General features: G+C 35.7%; 1 protein-coding gene across 7 annotated transcripts in view; it reads right to left on the bottom strand.

Moving 5' to 3' along the window:
* Window positions 1-15,600, bottom strand: part of EVI5 (ecotropic viral integration site 5) — a 208,068-nt gene that overhangs the window by 71,323 nt on the left and 121,145 nt on the right. For 4 of the 7 annotated variants that reach the window (XM_030868669.3, XM_060302764.2, XM_030868665.3 and 1 more), the window contains 3 exons: window positions 8,436-8,570; window positions 4,820-4,960; window positions 3,483-3,641 (listed from right to left, as the gene is read on the bottom strand). In XM_030868669.3, the coding sequence (XP_030724529.1) occupies window positions 3,483-3,641; window positions 4,820-4,960; window positions 8,436-8,570 (435 nt within the window). The remainder of the gene's footprint in view (window positions 1-3,482; window positions 3,642-4,819; window positions 4,961-8,435; window positions 8,571-15,600) is intronic. The other 3 variants (XM_030868666.3, XM_060302758.2, XM_060302771.2) reach the window with 2 other exon arrangements.

Below are 15,600 nucleotides of genomic sequence, written 5' to 3'. Positions count from 1 at the left end.
AGAAATGAAAACTACAAGAATTAAACAAATACTAGAAGTAAAAAACACAGTTAACAGGTGTAAAGAATACCTTAAACAGCTCATCAGACAACTCACAAACTGGAGGAAAGAATCAGTGAACTTAGTGATAAATCAAGAGAAATATGTCAGTCAATAGAAACTGAAATACAAAGAGAAAAAATAATGGGAGGGAAAAGAGTAGAGCATCCAAGAGTTGCTGGACAACATCAAACAACCTAACATAAGTGTAAATGGAATCCCTGAAGAAGAGAGTGTGGGAGAAGAAATATGTGATGAAATAATGACCCAGAAATTTCCAAATTTCATGGCAGTCACAAATTCACAGGTCCCAGAAGCTCAAGAAAACACCAAAGCAAAAATCACATCAAGTCAAATTATATTTCCCTAGGAAACTGCCCATTTCATCTAAATACTCAAATTTCAAATGTATCACTTAAACTTGTTCAGAGTATGTTTTTAAAAAATATTTTCACTGGATCTATATTTATGTCCCTTTTTCTCATTCCTAATAGTGTTTATTTGTGCCTTCTTTCTTTTCTTAAAAAGTCTTGAAGAACTTTAGCACATCTTACAGCACCAGACTCAAGAAGAAACAGAAAACCTGAAAAGATCTATAACCCTTCAACAACTAGGATCAATAATTATTACACCCACAAAACAAAACAAAAAACAAGACTGTTTAAAGGAATGAATTCCAGGGACTTCCCTGATGGTCCAGTGATCTCGTGCTTCCACTGCAGGGGGCACAGGTTCAATCCCTGGTCGAGAAACTAAGATCCCACGTACCGCATGGCCCAAAAAAAAGAGGAATGAATTCCAGCAAATATTCAAGTAATGGGTAATTTCAATCTTACATAAAACTTCTGAGAACAGAAAAAGTTAAATACAACCCAACTCATTCCCCCAGCTTACCTTGGTGCCAAAACCAGATAAAAGGTTCCCCCAAAAGGAAAATTATAGCACAATTTAATTTAGGTACAAAAAAATCTAAATTATGAAAAACCTGATTCCTGCAATGGGAATATGTTGTGTATGTCTGTCTGCATTCCATACTACAAACTTGTTCTTCAGCATTTTGATAACTGTACCTCAATATAACTGGTTTTCTTTGAAATCCTATGTAGTTTATGCATTAAAAAACATTTTGAGATGGGGTCCATAGGTTTCAGACTGCCAAAGGGGTTCATGGCACACAAAAAAGATAAGAACCCCTGTACTAAAGAAACTCTTAGAGATATACACAAGAAAACATGCAAGAATGCTCAGAGCAGCCCTGTTTGTAATAGCAAAAATCGGTACGAAAAGGAAAGTGGCTCCATAAACCAAGGTATACTTATCAGGTGGACTTTTCTAAAAGTCATTAAAATGAAAGAACTGGAGCTACATGTATCAACAAGGACCTATCTCTTAATCTGGATGCTGGATACATAGGTGTTTGATGTAATATTCTTTAGATGACTAATACAGCATTAACATCATACGACACTATCTGTTTTTATTTTCCTCACTTTGCAATGAGAAAACTTCATGGATCGTCACCAGTACATGCACTGACATTTAGGAGCCACGATCATTAGTCAGGCACAGTGCAAAATACAAATTCCTTAGGAAGCCTTTCTCCAAACCACCAAGTTGCAATTAACTGTCCTGTCCTAGTCTCCATAGCAATTTCTATCTAACTCTCTACTTACAAATTTCTGAATTATATATTGCTTCCAGTTTTACTGAGATATAATTAACATATAGCATGTATAAGTCTAAGGTGTACAGCATAATAACTTGACTTACATATATTGCGAAATGATTACCACAGTAAATTTAGTTAACCTTGATTATCTCACATAGTGAATTATATTAAATACAGTTTGTGCTTGCCTGATTTCTCAAGTGTAAGATTTTTTTTTTTTTTTAAGTGTAAGATCTTTGATGGCTGCATACTGCTTTGTAGTCACAAGTTCCCAAAATCACATTTGCTGAGTTTGATCCATTCACCTACAGTCACTCTGAAATAAATCCTGAACACTGGCTTAAAAGTTGTGTTTGCATCTTTAATATCTATACTGGGATAAAATCTGATTATAAAAATAAAACTTACCATCACAAAGCTGGATTTCTACTTTTCATAATCTTACTGTTATTTTTAATTACAATGAACAATACAAGAAAATAACTTTGAACAATGTAAAACAAGATACATTTAATCTAAAGGATTTACATATCCACATTACCATGTTCAAGTTGGGATAATCATTTCCATGTTTAAGTTGGGATAATCATTTTTTTTAATATCTTCTATGTATTTTTAATTTTTTTATTAAGGCACACTTGACATATTATTTACAGGTATACAACGTAGTGACATATAAATGCCATATGGTATGGCATTTATATACATTGCAAATTGATCACCACAGTAAGTCTGATAACATCACTGTCCAAAGTTATTGCAATATTATTGACAATATTCCCTATGCTGTATACTATATGCCCATGACAACTATTTTATAATTGGAAGTTTGTACCTTTTAATCCCCTTTACCTATTTCTACCAACCCCAATCCTTCACCCCTCTGATGAACATCAGTTTGTTCTCTCTATATATGAGTCTGTTTGGGATAATCATTTTGCAGTAAGTATACAGAATGATATATGAGTTAACTATGCCCCCTACTGACTGAATAAGTATTTTGAAAACTGAATAACATTACAGAGAATAAAGAATATAGTCCACACAGATGTACCACATAAAAACCAAATGTACCAAAGGTACTTTTATAACGTAAATGGGTTACATAAAAAGGACTTTGCAGATCTTAAGTCAAGCATATTTGAGATAAGATTTATTAGAGAAAATGGGACTTGAGAAGAAAGAAGTGTAATTTCGGAATTGACTGCTCAGAGTCACCACATTACACTTTAGGAAGCATCATTCACATTATATTCTACATCAGTGGTTTTCAACCAGGGGCAATTTTGCCCCCCAGGGGACATTTGGCAATGTGTGGAGATGCTTTTGGCCATCACAATGTGGCAGGGGCGTGGTGCTGAGTAGAGGGTAGAGGGATATGGTAGTAGGTAGAGAGGCCAGGGATGCTGCTAAACATACTACAATGCACAGGCCAGTCTCACAATAAAGAATTAACTGGTCCTGACTGTTAATATTGTTGAGGTTAAGAAATTTTGCTCAACATGAGTATTCCCTTTCAGGTTGTACAACAATGAAACAAAGTCATATAGAGTTTTATGACTTGTTTAAACTTTGTTGAAAGAGTCAAAGAAGATATTAAATCTCTGCTGTCAAGGAATACACTTTTAGCCCTTTTTATCTGGGCTAGAAAACTGCAGTCTAGACAGTTTCATATGTCCACCTTTTGGCTCTGTTCTAAGGATGATACAATTTGTGCATAAACTTTTAATGGGCTAACAGTATTTTTTAAAGCTCTTAGGCTTTTCCATTATACCTGTGTTTCCATTTCCATCATCCTTTGTTTTATTTCTCTTATTTCTGCCTGTGTTTCAGCTTCTCTAAGTCGAATGGTCATCAGTTCATCTTGTAACTCATTCACAGCATTTTTCTTAGGTGGGTCTTTCCATCTCCCAGTAGTACGAGCTAAGTGGCGCTGAGATACAAAAAAATTATATCGCAACAAATATTCCCAGTATTACAGTAAGAGCCAACTTAACGAAGCACTTATTTCAGGCCCAGTACTGTATAAGGCACTTTATATGAATCATTTTATTTAATCCCCAGAAAATCTTAAAAGTTAAACACTATTATTTTAAATATAGAGGTGAGAAAATGGAAATTGTGAGTAAGTAACTTCAGAAAGGTCACACAGCCAGTAAGTGGCAGATGTGTGATATAAACTCAGATATAGTTCAATTTTTTTTATACTGTGGATTAATTATTGTAAAGAATACATTTTTCACCCTAATTTTTTTCTGAGAGATTTTTACATTATTTTGTAATGAAATCCCAAGAAAAGGGGAAAATTGGGCCTTTCACGAATTAAGGAAACAATATTAGAAGTTGAGAGCAGTGTTCTCAAAATATCTGTGGTGAAGGACAGTTTTGTTTCATTTGTTTCTAATTTCTAATGCCACCTGATACTTCTTAAAAAAAAAAAAAAGCCATGGTAACTTAAAGGACTGACTTCAGTCTTTGCTAGATGCATCCCCCATCCCAAATTCATACCAAGATCACTATTCTGAAATGATGTGTAGTTTATTTTTTCTTCCCTCTCTCCCTTCTCTCTTATAGATTCTGTTTTGTTTTGTTTTTTTGCTACTTATCAATAGTTTCCCTCATATGTGAATAAATTTGTGGGTGAATAAATTTGTGGGCATATAACTAACTGAATGTCTGTTTTATTTTGTGGGAAAACCATTTTCAAAAGAAGTTACAAATTCATAAACAAATTTATATTGGTGTCACCCTTCTGATGTTTCATACTGACCAATGAATTTAATATCAACAGGAGAAGAAATAAGTACTATATAAAGAAGTATTTTCTTTTAGTTCTTTAGAAAAAGTTACACAAATCACAATGGTGTAACAACACAATAAAAATGACTTGATCTCTATTTTATCTTTTATTTACTTATAAGAATCAGAAAGGGAGAAAAAGCCTAAAGGTACTTTCAATTTATAAATGCTCTCAGTTTTGTATATTAAACAGGGTCTTTCTCACTTTAAACTCAGATCCTAGCGTTGGTCATTAACTACTTCAAATTCACACAAAATGGATATTCAGGTTTTACCTTTCTTTTTTAAAGCACACAAAATATTTTGATATACCTGCCAGTGTTCCTCTAAATCTTTGACTTGTTGTCTAAGTTCTTTTAAACCCGTAATAGCTTCTGCCTCTCTCAGTTTCACAGCAATGAGTTCCTCCTGAAGCCTTGCAATGTTATTCTCATCAGGAAACGAGTTGTTTCTCTAAAGCAAGAGAAAATTTAATTGGGGATTTTTTTTTAATTTTAAGAATAAAATACAGCATATATAACAATAAAATACAACAAAATAATGAGCTGTTTTCTCCCATATGTAATTGTATTTAATTTTATTGAGATATAATTCACAAACCATAAAACTTACCCTTTTAATGAACACTAGTCAGTGGGTTTTGTTTTGTTTTTTTAATTAATTATTTTATTTTTGGCTGTGCTGGATCTTCATTGCTGCACATGGGATTTCTCTAGTTGCAGCAAGTGGGGGCTACTCTTCGTTGCGGTGCGCAGGCTTCTCATTGCAGTGGCTTCTCTTGTTGCGGAGCATGGGCTCTAGGCATGCAGGTTTCAGTAGTTGCGGCGCGCAGGCTCAGTAATTGTGGTGCACGGGCTTAGTTGCTCTGCGGCATGTGGGATCCTCCCGGATCAGGGCTCAAACCCATGTCCCCTGCATTGGCAGGTGGATTCTTAACCACTGCACCACCAGGGAAGTCCCTAGTCAGTGGTTTTAAGAGTATTCACAGGGTTGTGCAATCAACATCATGAACTAATTTCAGAACATTTTAATCACCCCCAAAAGAAACCCTATACCATTAGCAGTCACTCTACGTTTCCCCTACCCCCAGCCCCTGGCAACCACTAATCTATGTCTCTATGAATTTGCCTATTCTGAATATTTCATATAAATGGAATCATAAAATACATGGCCTTTTATGACTAGCTTCTTTCACTTAGCATGTTTTCAAGTTTCATTTTTTTTTATTGCCAAATAATATTCCATGGTACAGATATACCACATTTTATTTACACGTTCATCAGTTGATGGAAATGTGGGTTTTTCCACTTTGGGGTTACATGAATAACACTGCTATGAACATTTATGTAAAAGTTTTTGTGCGGATATATGTTTTTAACTCTCCTGAGTATATATGAAAGAACAGAGATGCTGGATCAGATGGTAATTCTACATTTAACTTTTAAGAAATTGTCAAACTTTTCCAAAGCAGTTGCATGTTTTACATTCCCACCAGAAAGGTATAAGGGTAACTGTACTTAATGTTGAGGACACAGAAAGTCTAACTCTGTTTTGTTTAATAAAATACTAATTATGGAGCAACAGGATTAAAAATGTTTTTCAATATGACAGTGAACATACTAACCTCTGATTAGGACTACAAAGCACGAACATCATTTATGTTTTAAAGATTTATGGAAGAGAATAGTCCAAAATCTGTTTTGTTATATTTTCTCAGCATATCATTTTGAAAAGGGAGTGTAAAACATCTGTACCTTAGTCACTATTTATATCAATATTCAAGAAATAAGCACCAAGGTGACCTAAATATTTGCTTCAAGGGTACAAGATTTAATCTCCTACCATGCTGAAAGACCCACCATAGGATATAGGGTTGCCATATTAAACTGCTCTGGGGAATGACCAAAGAATCCTAAATTAGGCTCTAGTAAAAGCTCGTTAGGTAAACTGAAGTACTGTCGAAATATCAAGTCCTGAGTCTATGAAATTTTCTATCTGAAATATTTCATGAAGATTTTAGCCCACAGAGATGATGGAATAAAGTTATTCTTGCCAACTACACATTTTTATGATGGACTTGAAATATTTTCTCAATTGAAAACCAGAAATTTACTGTATATGCATTAAAAAAAGTATCTTGCATGAAGAAATTAACCATAGGAAGCATGAAACCTTCCAATTTCCTTTCTACTCTATAACATGAATACCAACAAAGTTACTTAAAAATTTATTTTTAAATTGGACCCAAGGACATTTCTTTCTACCAAATATTCAAAACTAAAAGATCTAGATTCTTACCTAAATCATGGAGCCCAGAATACTCTTAATTAGGCAATTTTTACAGCATTCTTGCCGGCTTTTTTCTCAGCAAACAGGAGAATAAGTTTTCCAAAAATCATATAAAAATAGCAAGTAGATTTCTAGCAAAATTATTCCACTACTGATTGTACTTATACCCTATTCTAACAGTTAAGAACAATTTGAGGGTATCTTTCATGTCCATTATTTATGAGTTTTTGACTCAATGGCTAGATACTACCCAAGGGCCAAAGAAACAAACGCAACACAGAGCCCAAATCATCTATGATTTTATAAATGAGAACAGAGATTCAGAGTTTGTGATCTGGAACGGAGACTCTCAAGTCGGAGGGTTGTAAGAAACCTAAAATCATTTCTATTTCCACTACTAATCTGTTCTTTAATAACTTTGAAAAAAGGTAAGTTAGCTTCTGTAAGTACACCTCCAGCTAAGATCTTCCTATATATTCGGAGGTGGTTTTTTTGCAGCTTGGAAAGCTGTAACAGTTACACTTAGATGAAATTTTCGCTGAAATGTTTATGTATTGGTCTATTTCTACACCTCTTGCAGATGAAGGTATTATAATATTTGAAGATGATGGTTAATTTCTTTTTTCTCTTTAAAAAAATTATTTTTACATGAAAACAAGGTATATTTGCAATGTGTTTCAATCAAAATATTCACTCCTATATCTCAGATCTACATATTTCAAAGTAAAAATGTTCACTTGCCAGCTGAAATTTCTGATTAGACCTAATATTTGTGTACTTTTGTGCTTAGTCAGAATGTAAATTTCACAGTGGATTTTTTTTTTTGAAATTTACCTTTTATTTGGATAAAAGCAACATGATGTATTTATATACTATAGGGATAAAAATGGTAATTTTCATTTTTAAAAAAAACTACCAATGTGATTATGTTTTTAGTTCTTTTTACTTGTGTTTAGCACAGGCTTTAAATTAAAAAATACACTATGGTCTGGATTGACCCAAAAAGTATTCCATAAATTAACAAATATATGGCAAGTTTTTCATAGCTAAATCTAATTCTTCTAGAAGTTGTTGCCTTCTGTTTAATTACATTAATTGAAATGTGCTTAAGACAAATACTTTCAGCATATTTTATATACTAAAAAACAAAACAAAAAGGGTTAGTACTGGGCCAATGGCCAAGAGGCAATATTACTACCTTGTAGACTGTTACAGTTCAAATTGTCCCACTTCCCCCAGAATTTCAGAAACGAGAAGGTTGGGAGATACTGTACCAGCTGCATTCGGGTGATAGTCTAAATGCTGTAAGTACTATTCATCTTGACAATGGTTAATTTCTATCCCCTAAGTTTCTCTTCTCTGACATTTAAACATTATTCATATCAAAATTATCCTGGTTGTTTTCCTCTAAAAGGGCTCTAATCTCCATTTTTACCCTAAATATGGCACTTTGAGTAGTATGGCAACAACAAAGAATAAATGGGAATCATGTATTTTTTTCCTTTCCTCTCTTATAATATGTAAGATTTTTAATGTGCAAAAACACCAAGTCCAATCTCACTACTCAGTAAGTACTTAACAAGTATCTATCACATGTCCCATTCTAATTCGGGAATGAAAGCATTTATGTTGTTCTTACCTTTTCTATATCCAGAACTTTATCCTGCATTTCCTTTAGTGCACACTGAGACTCAGCTTCACTCAGTCGGGCTTGGACCAATTCCTTCTCTAGCTGTAGCACAAAATCTTCATTGTAGTTGGAACTGCATTTATGCTACAAGTTATAGACATACACTGAAATTTTTCATAAGTATGAACATGTATATATAATAAAAATAAGTGCAATTACACAATACAACTATTGAGGGCAACCAGACTGTAAAAGTTCCATCCACCTAATATTTCCAGCTTATCTCCTCCAATTAACTTTCCAATGAACAAAAAATTCCAGGTTTGATATCTATAAAGATGATCATATTATTGGGTGTTCATAATCAGTTATTACACTAACTGAATCCAATTTATAGGAGATAAATATCTTTTTTTATCTGTCCATCCATCCAGATACTAAGAATTTGTTCCAGCTCTATAGACCTGAACTGTACAACAGTGTAACCACCAGCCATATATGGTTACAGAGCACTTGAAATGTGGTAAGTCCAAATTAAGAAAAGTTTTCAGTGTAAAATACAAACTGGATTTTGAAGGTTTAGTGTGAAATAAAAAGGAAAAATATCTCAGTAATTTGTACACTGATTATATGTTGAAATAATATTTCAAATGTCAAGTTAAACAAAATATTAATTTAATCAAATAAAATTTTTATTATTTATTAATTTCATTAATTATTAATTACTCCTTTTAACATGGCATTTTAAAATGCATATCTGGCTCACATTATATTACTATTAGACAGCACCATTACAGACTACAGAAGGCAAGTACGTATTTACTGAAAATTCTATTTTAACCTAATAGAAATAAAAACAAAGCATCCACAATAACGTGAACCATCCTAAATCCCGAAAGAATAAAAATGTATTTGCTGTTAGAAATGTAGACCTATTTAAATATACTCATGAAAATGACTGCTGGAAGCAAAGAAAAAGAAGATGCTGCATAAAGAAATTAGCCATGGAAGCATGAAACCTTTCCATTTCCTTTCCTACTTTATACCAATACAGCTACTTTAGAAATCCCTTTTTTTAAACTAGTTTCTACACAAAGCTGTTCAAAAAAGCAAAAAGATATTGAATTCACCATTATAAAAGACTTCCTAAAATAAACTATCACTTCACATTTAACTCACGTAGTAAAAAAATAGCGACAACTCAAAATTCCAACATAGAGTCATAGGGAATAATCTCCCACTGAACTAGCACAAGTAAAGAATGGTTCCTTTTACTATTCAAGACATTAGGAACAAAACAGACATCAAATTAAAACTCTATTTAAAAACTATTAAATACTTAATTAAAACATATGGTACTCCCTTGCCCCAGTTACCCAAAAAGATATTTTTAAAAATGCACCATTCACTTATTAGGCAAATAAGAATTTTTAAATTCAGTGTACTACATGTTGTTTCTCCTAGTAATTTTCTGATACTATTAAAACAATATATCAATACAAGAAGTACATCTGCAATAGGTGTAACAGCTTAGCAAATACTTACCTTACCAAATAGGAGAATGGCAATTTTGGAATGACCACATCCAAAATGCAGGTGCTATGATTTTTGTTTAATTAGTCATAGTTACTTTATGAGTAATACTAGAATTTTTTGCTTTTAATCTAAAGCTCTATGTTACTTCACATTTATTTTCCAAGACTCTATCAGGAGAGCCCCAGGAATACATCAAACCCAAATAGCCAAAATGAGAATGAAACCATTGATCTGGTATAATCCAACTGATCCAACCAAGTAAACAAAAAACTGTACTAATATTGGGAACAAATTTTTATCAATAAAATTTACAAAACTTCTAATCATCCTCTATTGTTAATGGGATACATTCTATAGTGTACATGCTATTTCTCTTCTCATATTTCCCATTTGTTCCTCAACCCACTGCAAACTAGCTTTAGTCTTCATCCCTTGATGAAACTGCTCTAATCGCTAACAATATTAATACCCAATAACAATATAAAAACTCAATGGAAAGCCCTTTTATTCAGCTCTTACCTTCACCAGATAGTCTATGGAATTTAAAACAACTGACAACTCAAAAATTTCTCCTCCCTCAGATTCTGAGGTATTACTGTTTCACGGTTCTACCTCATATTTTCTCTGTCTCCTCTGTCAGCTGAACTACTTAATTATAGGTATGTATGTCTACATGTATCTGTGTGTGTATATGTCTGTGTGTATCAATCAGTAGGCCCCAGGGTTCCAATATTGTGTGTTTTTTCTCAATCTTCCTGTTAACTTTCTTATTTTGTAGATTCCTCCTATGTGATTTCATCCACTAATACAGTCTGTATAAAGACACTATCAGATACTTTGTATATGTAAATAGTAAAAAAAAAAAAAAAAAAAAAAAAAAAAAGGAGGGAAAGAGGGACAGGAAGAGGGAGGAAGAAAGAACACACAATAATGGAACTCTAGGGACAATAAATATATAGACAGATATTGACAGATATACAGATACATAGAAAGCGATGACTCTCAAGTCCATATTCTCAGCTCTGATCTTTCTACTAAGCTACAGATTCACATTCACAACTTCCTACTGGTTTTGTTCATCTCTTTAGCCTCATACTCACCTCACATTCAACATGTCAAAACTGGACTCCCCATCTTTTCCTCCTCATGTATTTACTACTATATGCTAAGGATCCCACCATCTAACAATTGACCAAGTCAAAACTTCCCCTCTTATACTCAACCCATACCAAATCAATCACAAAGTCTTAGTAACTTGCACATCTCTTGAATTTGTCTGCTTTCCATCTTCACAGTCATTGTTTTTATTTATGCTCTCATCTCTTTCTTTGAACCACCGCAATAGCCTTATATATCACCATCTGTTAATAGTGCTTACAGTGGGTATTATTTAATAGAGGCATACCTCGTTTTATTGCTCCTCGCTTTATTGCACTTTGCAGATACAATTTTTACAAATTGAAGGTTTGTAGCAGCCCTACTTCAAGCAAGTTTATCAGTGCCATTTTTCCAACAATTTGCTCACTTCAAGTCAGTGTCACATTTTGGTAATTCTCACAATATTTCAAACTTTTTCATTATTATTATATTTGTTAGGATGATCTGTGACCAGTGACTTTCGGTGTTACTAATGTTGTTTGTGTTCTGACAGCTCCACAGACTGGCCATTCCCCCCATCCTTTTCCTTGGGCCTCCCTATTCCCTGAGATACAACACTACTGAAATCAGGCCATTTGATAAAACCACAACAGCCTCCAAGTGTTCAAGAGAAAGAAGAGTTGCATGTCTCTCACTTTGAATCGCAAGGTAGAAATGATTAAATTTAGTGAGGAAGGCATGTCGAAAGCCAAGATAAGCCAAAAACTAGGGCTCTTGTACCAAACAGCCAAGTTGTGAATGTAAAGGAAAAATTCGTGGTTTTTTTTCTTTAAAAAAATTTTCTTTTTTTTTTTGCGGTACGCGGTCCTCTCACTGTTGTGGCCTCTCCCATTGCGGAGCACAGGCTCCGGACGCGCAGGCTCAGCGGCCACGGCTCACGGGCCCAGCCGCTCCGCGGCATGTGGGATCTTCCCGGACCAGGGCACGAACCCGTGTCCCCTGCATTGGCAGGCGGACTCTCAACCACTGTGCCACCAGGGACGCCCAAGGAAAAATTCTTAAAGGAAATTTATTTTTAATGTTTTTTTTTTTTTGACAATGATCCTAACTTTTAAAAAATATTTATTTATTTTTGGCTGCGTTGGGCCTTCATTGCGGCACGCGGGATCTCTGTTGCGGCATGCGGGATCTTTTTGTTGCGGTGCGCCGGCTCTTCATTGCAGCATGTGGGCTTCTCTCTAGTTGTGGCGTGTGGGTTTTCTCTCTTTAGTTGTGGCACACGGGCTTCAGAGCACGTGGGCCCTGTAGTTTGCCGCATGTGGGCTCTCTACTTGAGGTGCGCGGACTCAGTAGTTCTGGAGCGTGGGCTTAGTTGCCCTGCAGCATGTGGGATCTTAGTTCCCCAACCAGGGATCGAATCCGCGTCCCCTGCATTGGAAGGCGGATTTTGGACCACCAGGGAAGTCCCTCTTAAAGAAAATTAAAAGTGCTATTCCACTGAACACACAAATGATAAGAAAGCAGAACAGCCTTATTGCTGATAATGGAAAAAGTTTTAGTGGTCTGGATTAAAGATCAAACCAGTCACAACACTCCCTTAAACCAAAGCCTTATCCAGACCAAGGCCCTAACTTTCTTCAGTTCTATGAAGGCTGAGAGAAGTGAGGAAGCTGCAGAAGAAAAGTTTGAAGCTAAAACAGATTGGTTCATGAGGTTTAAGGAAAGAGGCCTTTTCCATAACATAAATGTGCAAGGTGAAGCAGTAAGTTCTAACATAGAAGCTGCAGCAAGTTATCCAGAAGACCTAGCTAAAGTCATTAATGAAGGCAGCTCATTAAACAATAGATTTTTGATGTAGATGAAACAGCCTTCTATTGGAAGAAGATGCCATCTAAAACTTTCACAGTTAGAAGAGAAGTCAATGCCTGGCTTCAAAGCTTCAAAGAACAGGCTGATTTTCTTGTTAGGGGCTAATGAAGCTGGAAGCTTGAAGCTGAAGCCAATGCTCACTTACCATTCTGAAAATATTAGGGCCATTAAGAATCAGGCTAAAACTACTCTGCTTATGCTCTCTAAATGGTAACAAAGACTTGACGATAGCACATTTGTTTACAACATGGTTTATTGACTATTTTATGCCCACTGTTGAGACCTAATGCTCAGAAAAAGATTCCTTTCAAAATATTACTGCTCACTGACAATGTACCTGGTCACCCAAAAGCTCTGACGGAGATGTAAAATGAGATTAATACTATTTTCATGCCTGCTAACACAATATCCATTCTGCAGCCCATGGATCAAGGAATAATTCCAACTTTCAAGTCTTCAAAAAATTTAAGAAATACATTTCGTAAGGCAATAGCTGCCATAAATAGCAATCCCTTAGATGGATCTGGGAAAAGTAAATTGAAAACCTTCTGGAAAGGATTCACCATTCTAGATGCCATTAAGAACATTCATGAGGGCTTCCCTGGTGGTGCAGTGGTTGAGAGTCCGCCTGCCGATGCAGGGGACACGGGTTTGTGCCCCGGTTCGGGAAGATCCCACATGCTGCGGAGCGGCTGGGCCTGTGAGCCATGGCCACTGAGCCTGCGCATCCGGAGCCTGTGCTCCGCAACGGGAGAAGCCACAGCAGTGAGAGGCCCGCATACCGCCAAAAAAACCCAAAAAAACAAAACAAAACAAAAAGAACATTCATGATTCATGGGAAAAGGTCAAAATACCAATATTAACAGGAGCTTGGAAGAAGCTGATTCCAACCCTCATGGATGACGTGGAGAGGTTCAAGTCAGTGCGAGAAGTAACTGCAGATGTGGTGAAAACAGCAAGAGAACTAGAATTAGAAGTGGAGCCTGAAGATGTGACTGCATTGCTGTATTCTTCTCTCGTCGTACTAATTGCCACTCTAATTAAATAATTTTCACAATATCTATCTCTATAAATACTATACAATCAATGCCAAGGATAGTGTGATTTACCACTACATTGCCAGAATTAAACCGTACTTTTCATAGTAAGTGAGAAACCTTATTTGCTGAATCAATTAGCTAGTCAACTCGTGGTTTAAAAAACAACAACAAACCCCCCCCATCATAAACCATATATTAAACAATGAGAGTGGAAATTCAATGCTGCAAAAATAACCTATAAGAATCTATTTGGGGGCTTCCCTGGTAGCGCAGTGGGTGAGGAGTCCGCCTGCCGATGCAGGGGACACGGGTTCGTGCCCCGGTCCGGGAAGATTCCACATGCCGTGGAGCGGCTGGGTCCGTGAGCCATGGCCGCTGAGCCTGCGCATCCGGAGCCTGTGCTCCGCAACGGGAGAGGCCACAACAGTGAGAGGCCCGAGTACCGCAAAAAAAAAAAAAAAGAAATCTGTTTCAAAACGAAACAAAATTTGTAATAGTGTGGGGATATGGTACATTTCCATTGTTACATCCAAAGCATCTGAGAAAATGCCTGTACTATCAAAGAGTCCAGAATGGTTCTATGCAAGACAATATTAAAGGAGAAAAAAACTTAAATAAAAAGTTGCTCTCCCACCCAGCATATGATCCCAAAAAAGATGTTTGTAATCCCCTCTACCACATGTTCCAATGAGTCTTTTTTTAAAAATCCAAGCAATATGGATGTACTATTTAAAGATTTGTCACACTAAACTTTTTTGAGAAATTGGGGGCTTTCCTGGTGGCACAGTGGTTAGGAATCCACCTGCCAATGCAGGGGACACAGGTTCCAGCCCTGGTCCAGGAAGATCCCAGATGCCGCGGAGCAACTAAGCCCGTGCGCCACAACTACTGAGCCTGAGAGCCACTACTACTGAGCCTGCATGCCATAACTACTGAAGCCTGCATGCCTAGAGCCTGTGCTCTGCAATGAGAAGCCACCGCATTGAGAAGCCCACACACCTCAACGAAGTGTAGCTCCCGCTCTCTGCAACTACAGAAAGCCCGTGCTCAGCAACGAAGACCCAACGCAGCCAAAAATAAATAAGTTTATTTTTTACTTGGTATATCATTTTAAAATTATTTATTCCCAACATCTGAAAAATTACACACATCCTTTAAAAAGTGGAAGATTATCTCTGATGATTTATATACACAAACTCCAAGATAGTTTGATGAAGAAAATGTTAAGAAAACAATTATTTCCACTAAAATGAATGTTCACTTATTATTTAAGCTGAAAAGAGATGATTACATATGAATATAAAACAGTTAATCTTAGACTAAGGCCAAAATTAGTTTGGAAGAAAGCTTCTGTTCAGATTTCTAGGCATACTGAGAGTTTACGAAGCTTAATGTGTTAAGTCATCAGTCTAGTTTGGATTTTTAGGAAGATGTACATAAACTTACCAATAATTACAAATTAAATGGCTTTTTCTTGAAATGTCACCAAAGTAGAGTTTAAAAGTGTTTATAATGCAGGAAGATATATTAAACATTAATTTCCATATTCATAAAGAAAAACAAACCCACTAGGTAAATCAGGTGTGGGGCAATTCTAAATGCTGCTTAACAAACACACTTTCTAAAATAAA

Source organism: Globicephala melas, chromosome 1 (assembly GCF_963455315.2).
Source record: "Globicephala melas chromosome 1, mGloMel1.2, whole genome shotgun sequence".
NCBI classification, from domain to species: domain Eukaryota; kingdom Metazoa; phylum Chordata; class Mammalia; order Artiodactyla; family Delphinidae; genus Globicephala; species Globicephala melas.
The sequence above is the reverse complement of the archived record's forward strand: the minus strand, read 5'-3'. Positions and strand labels throughout refer to the sequence as shown.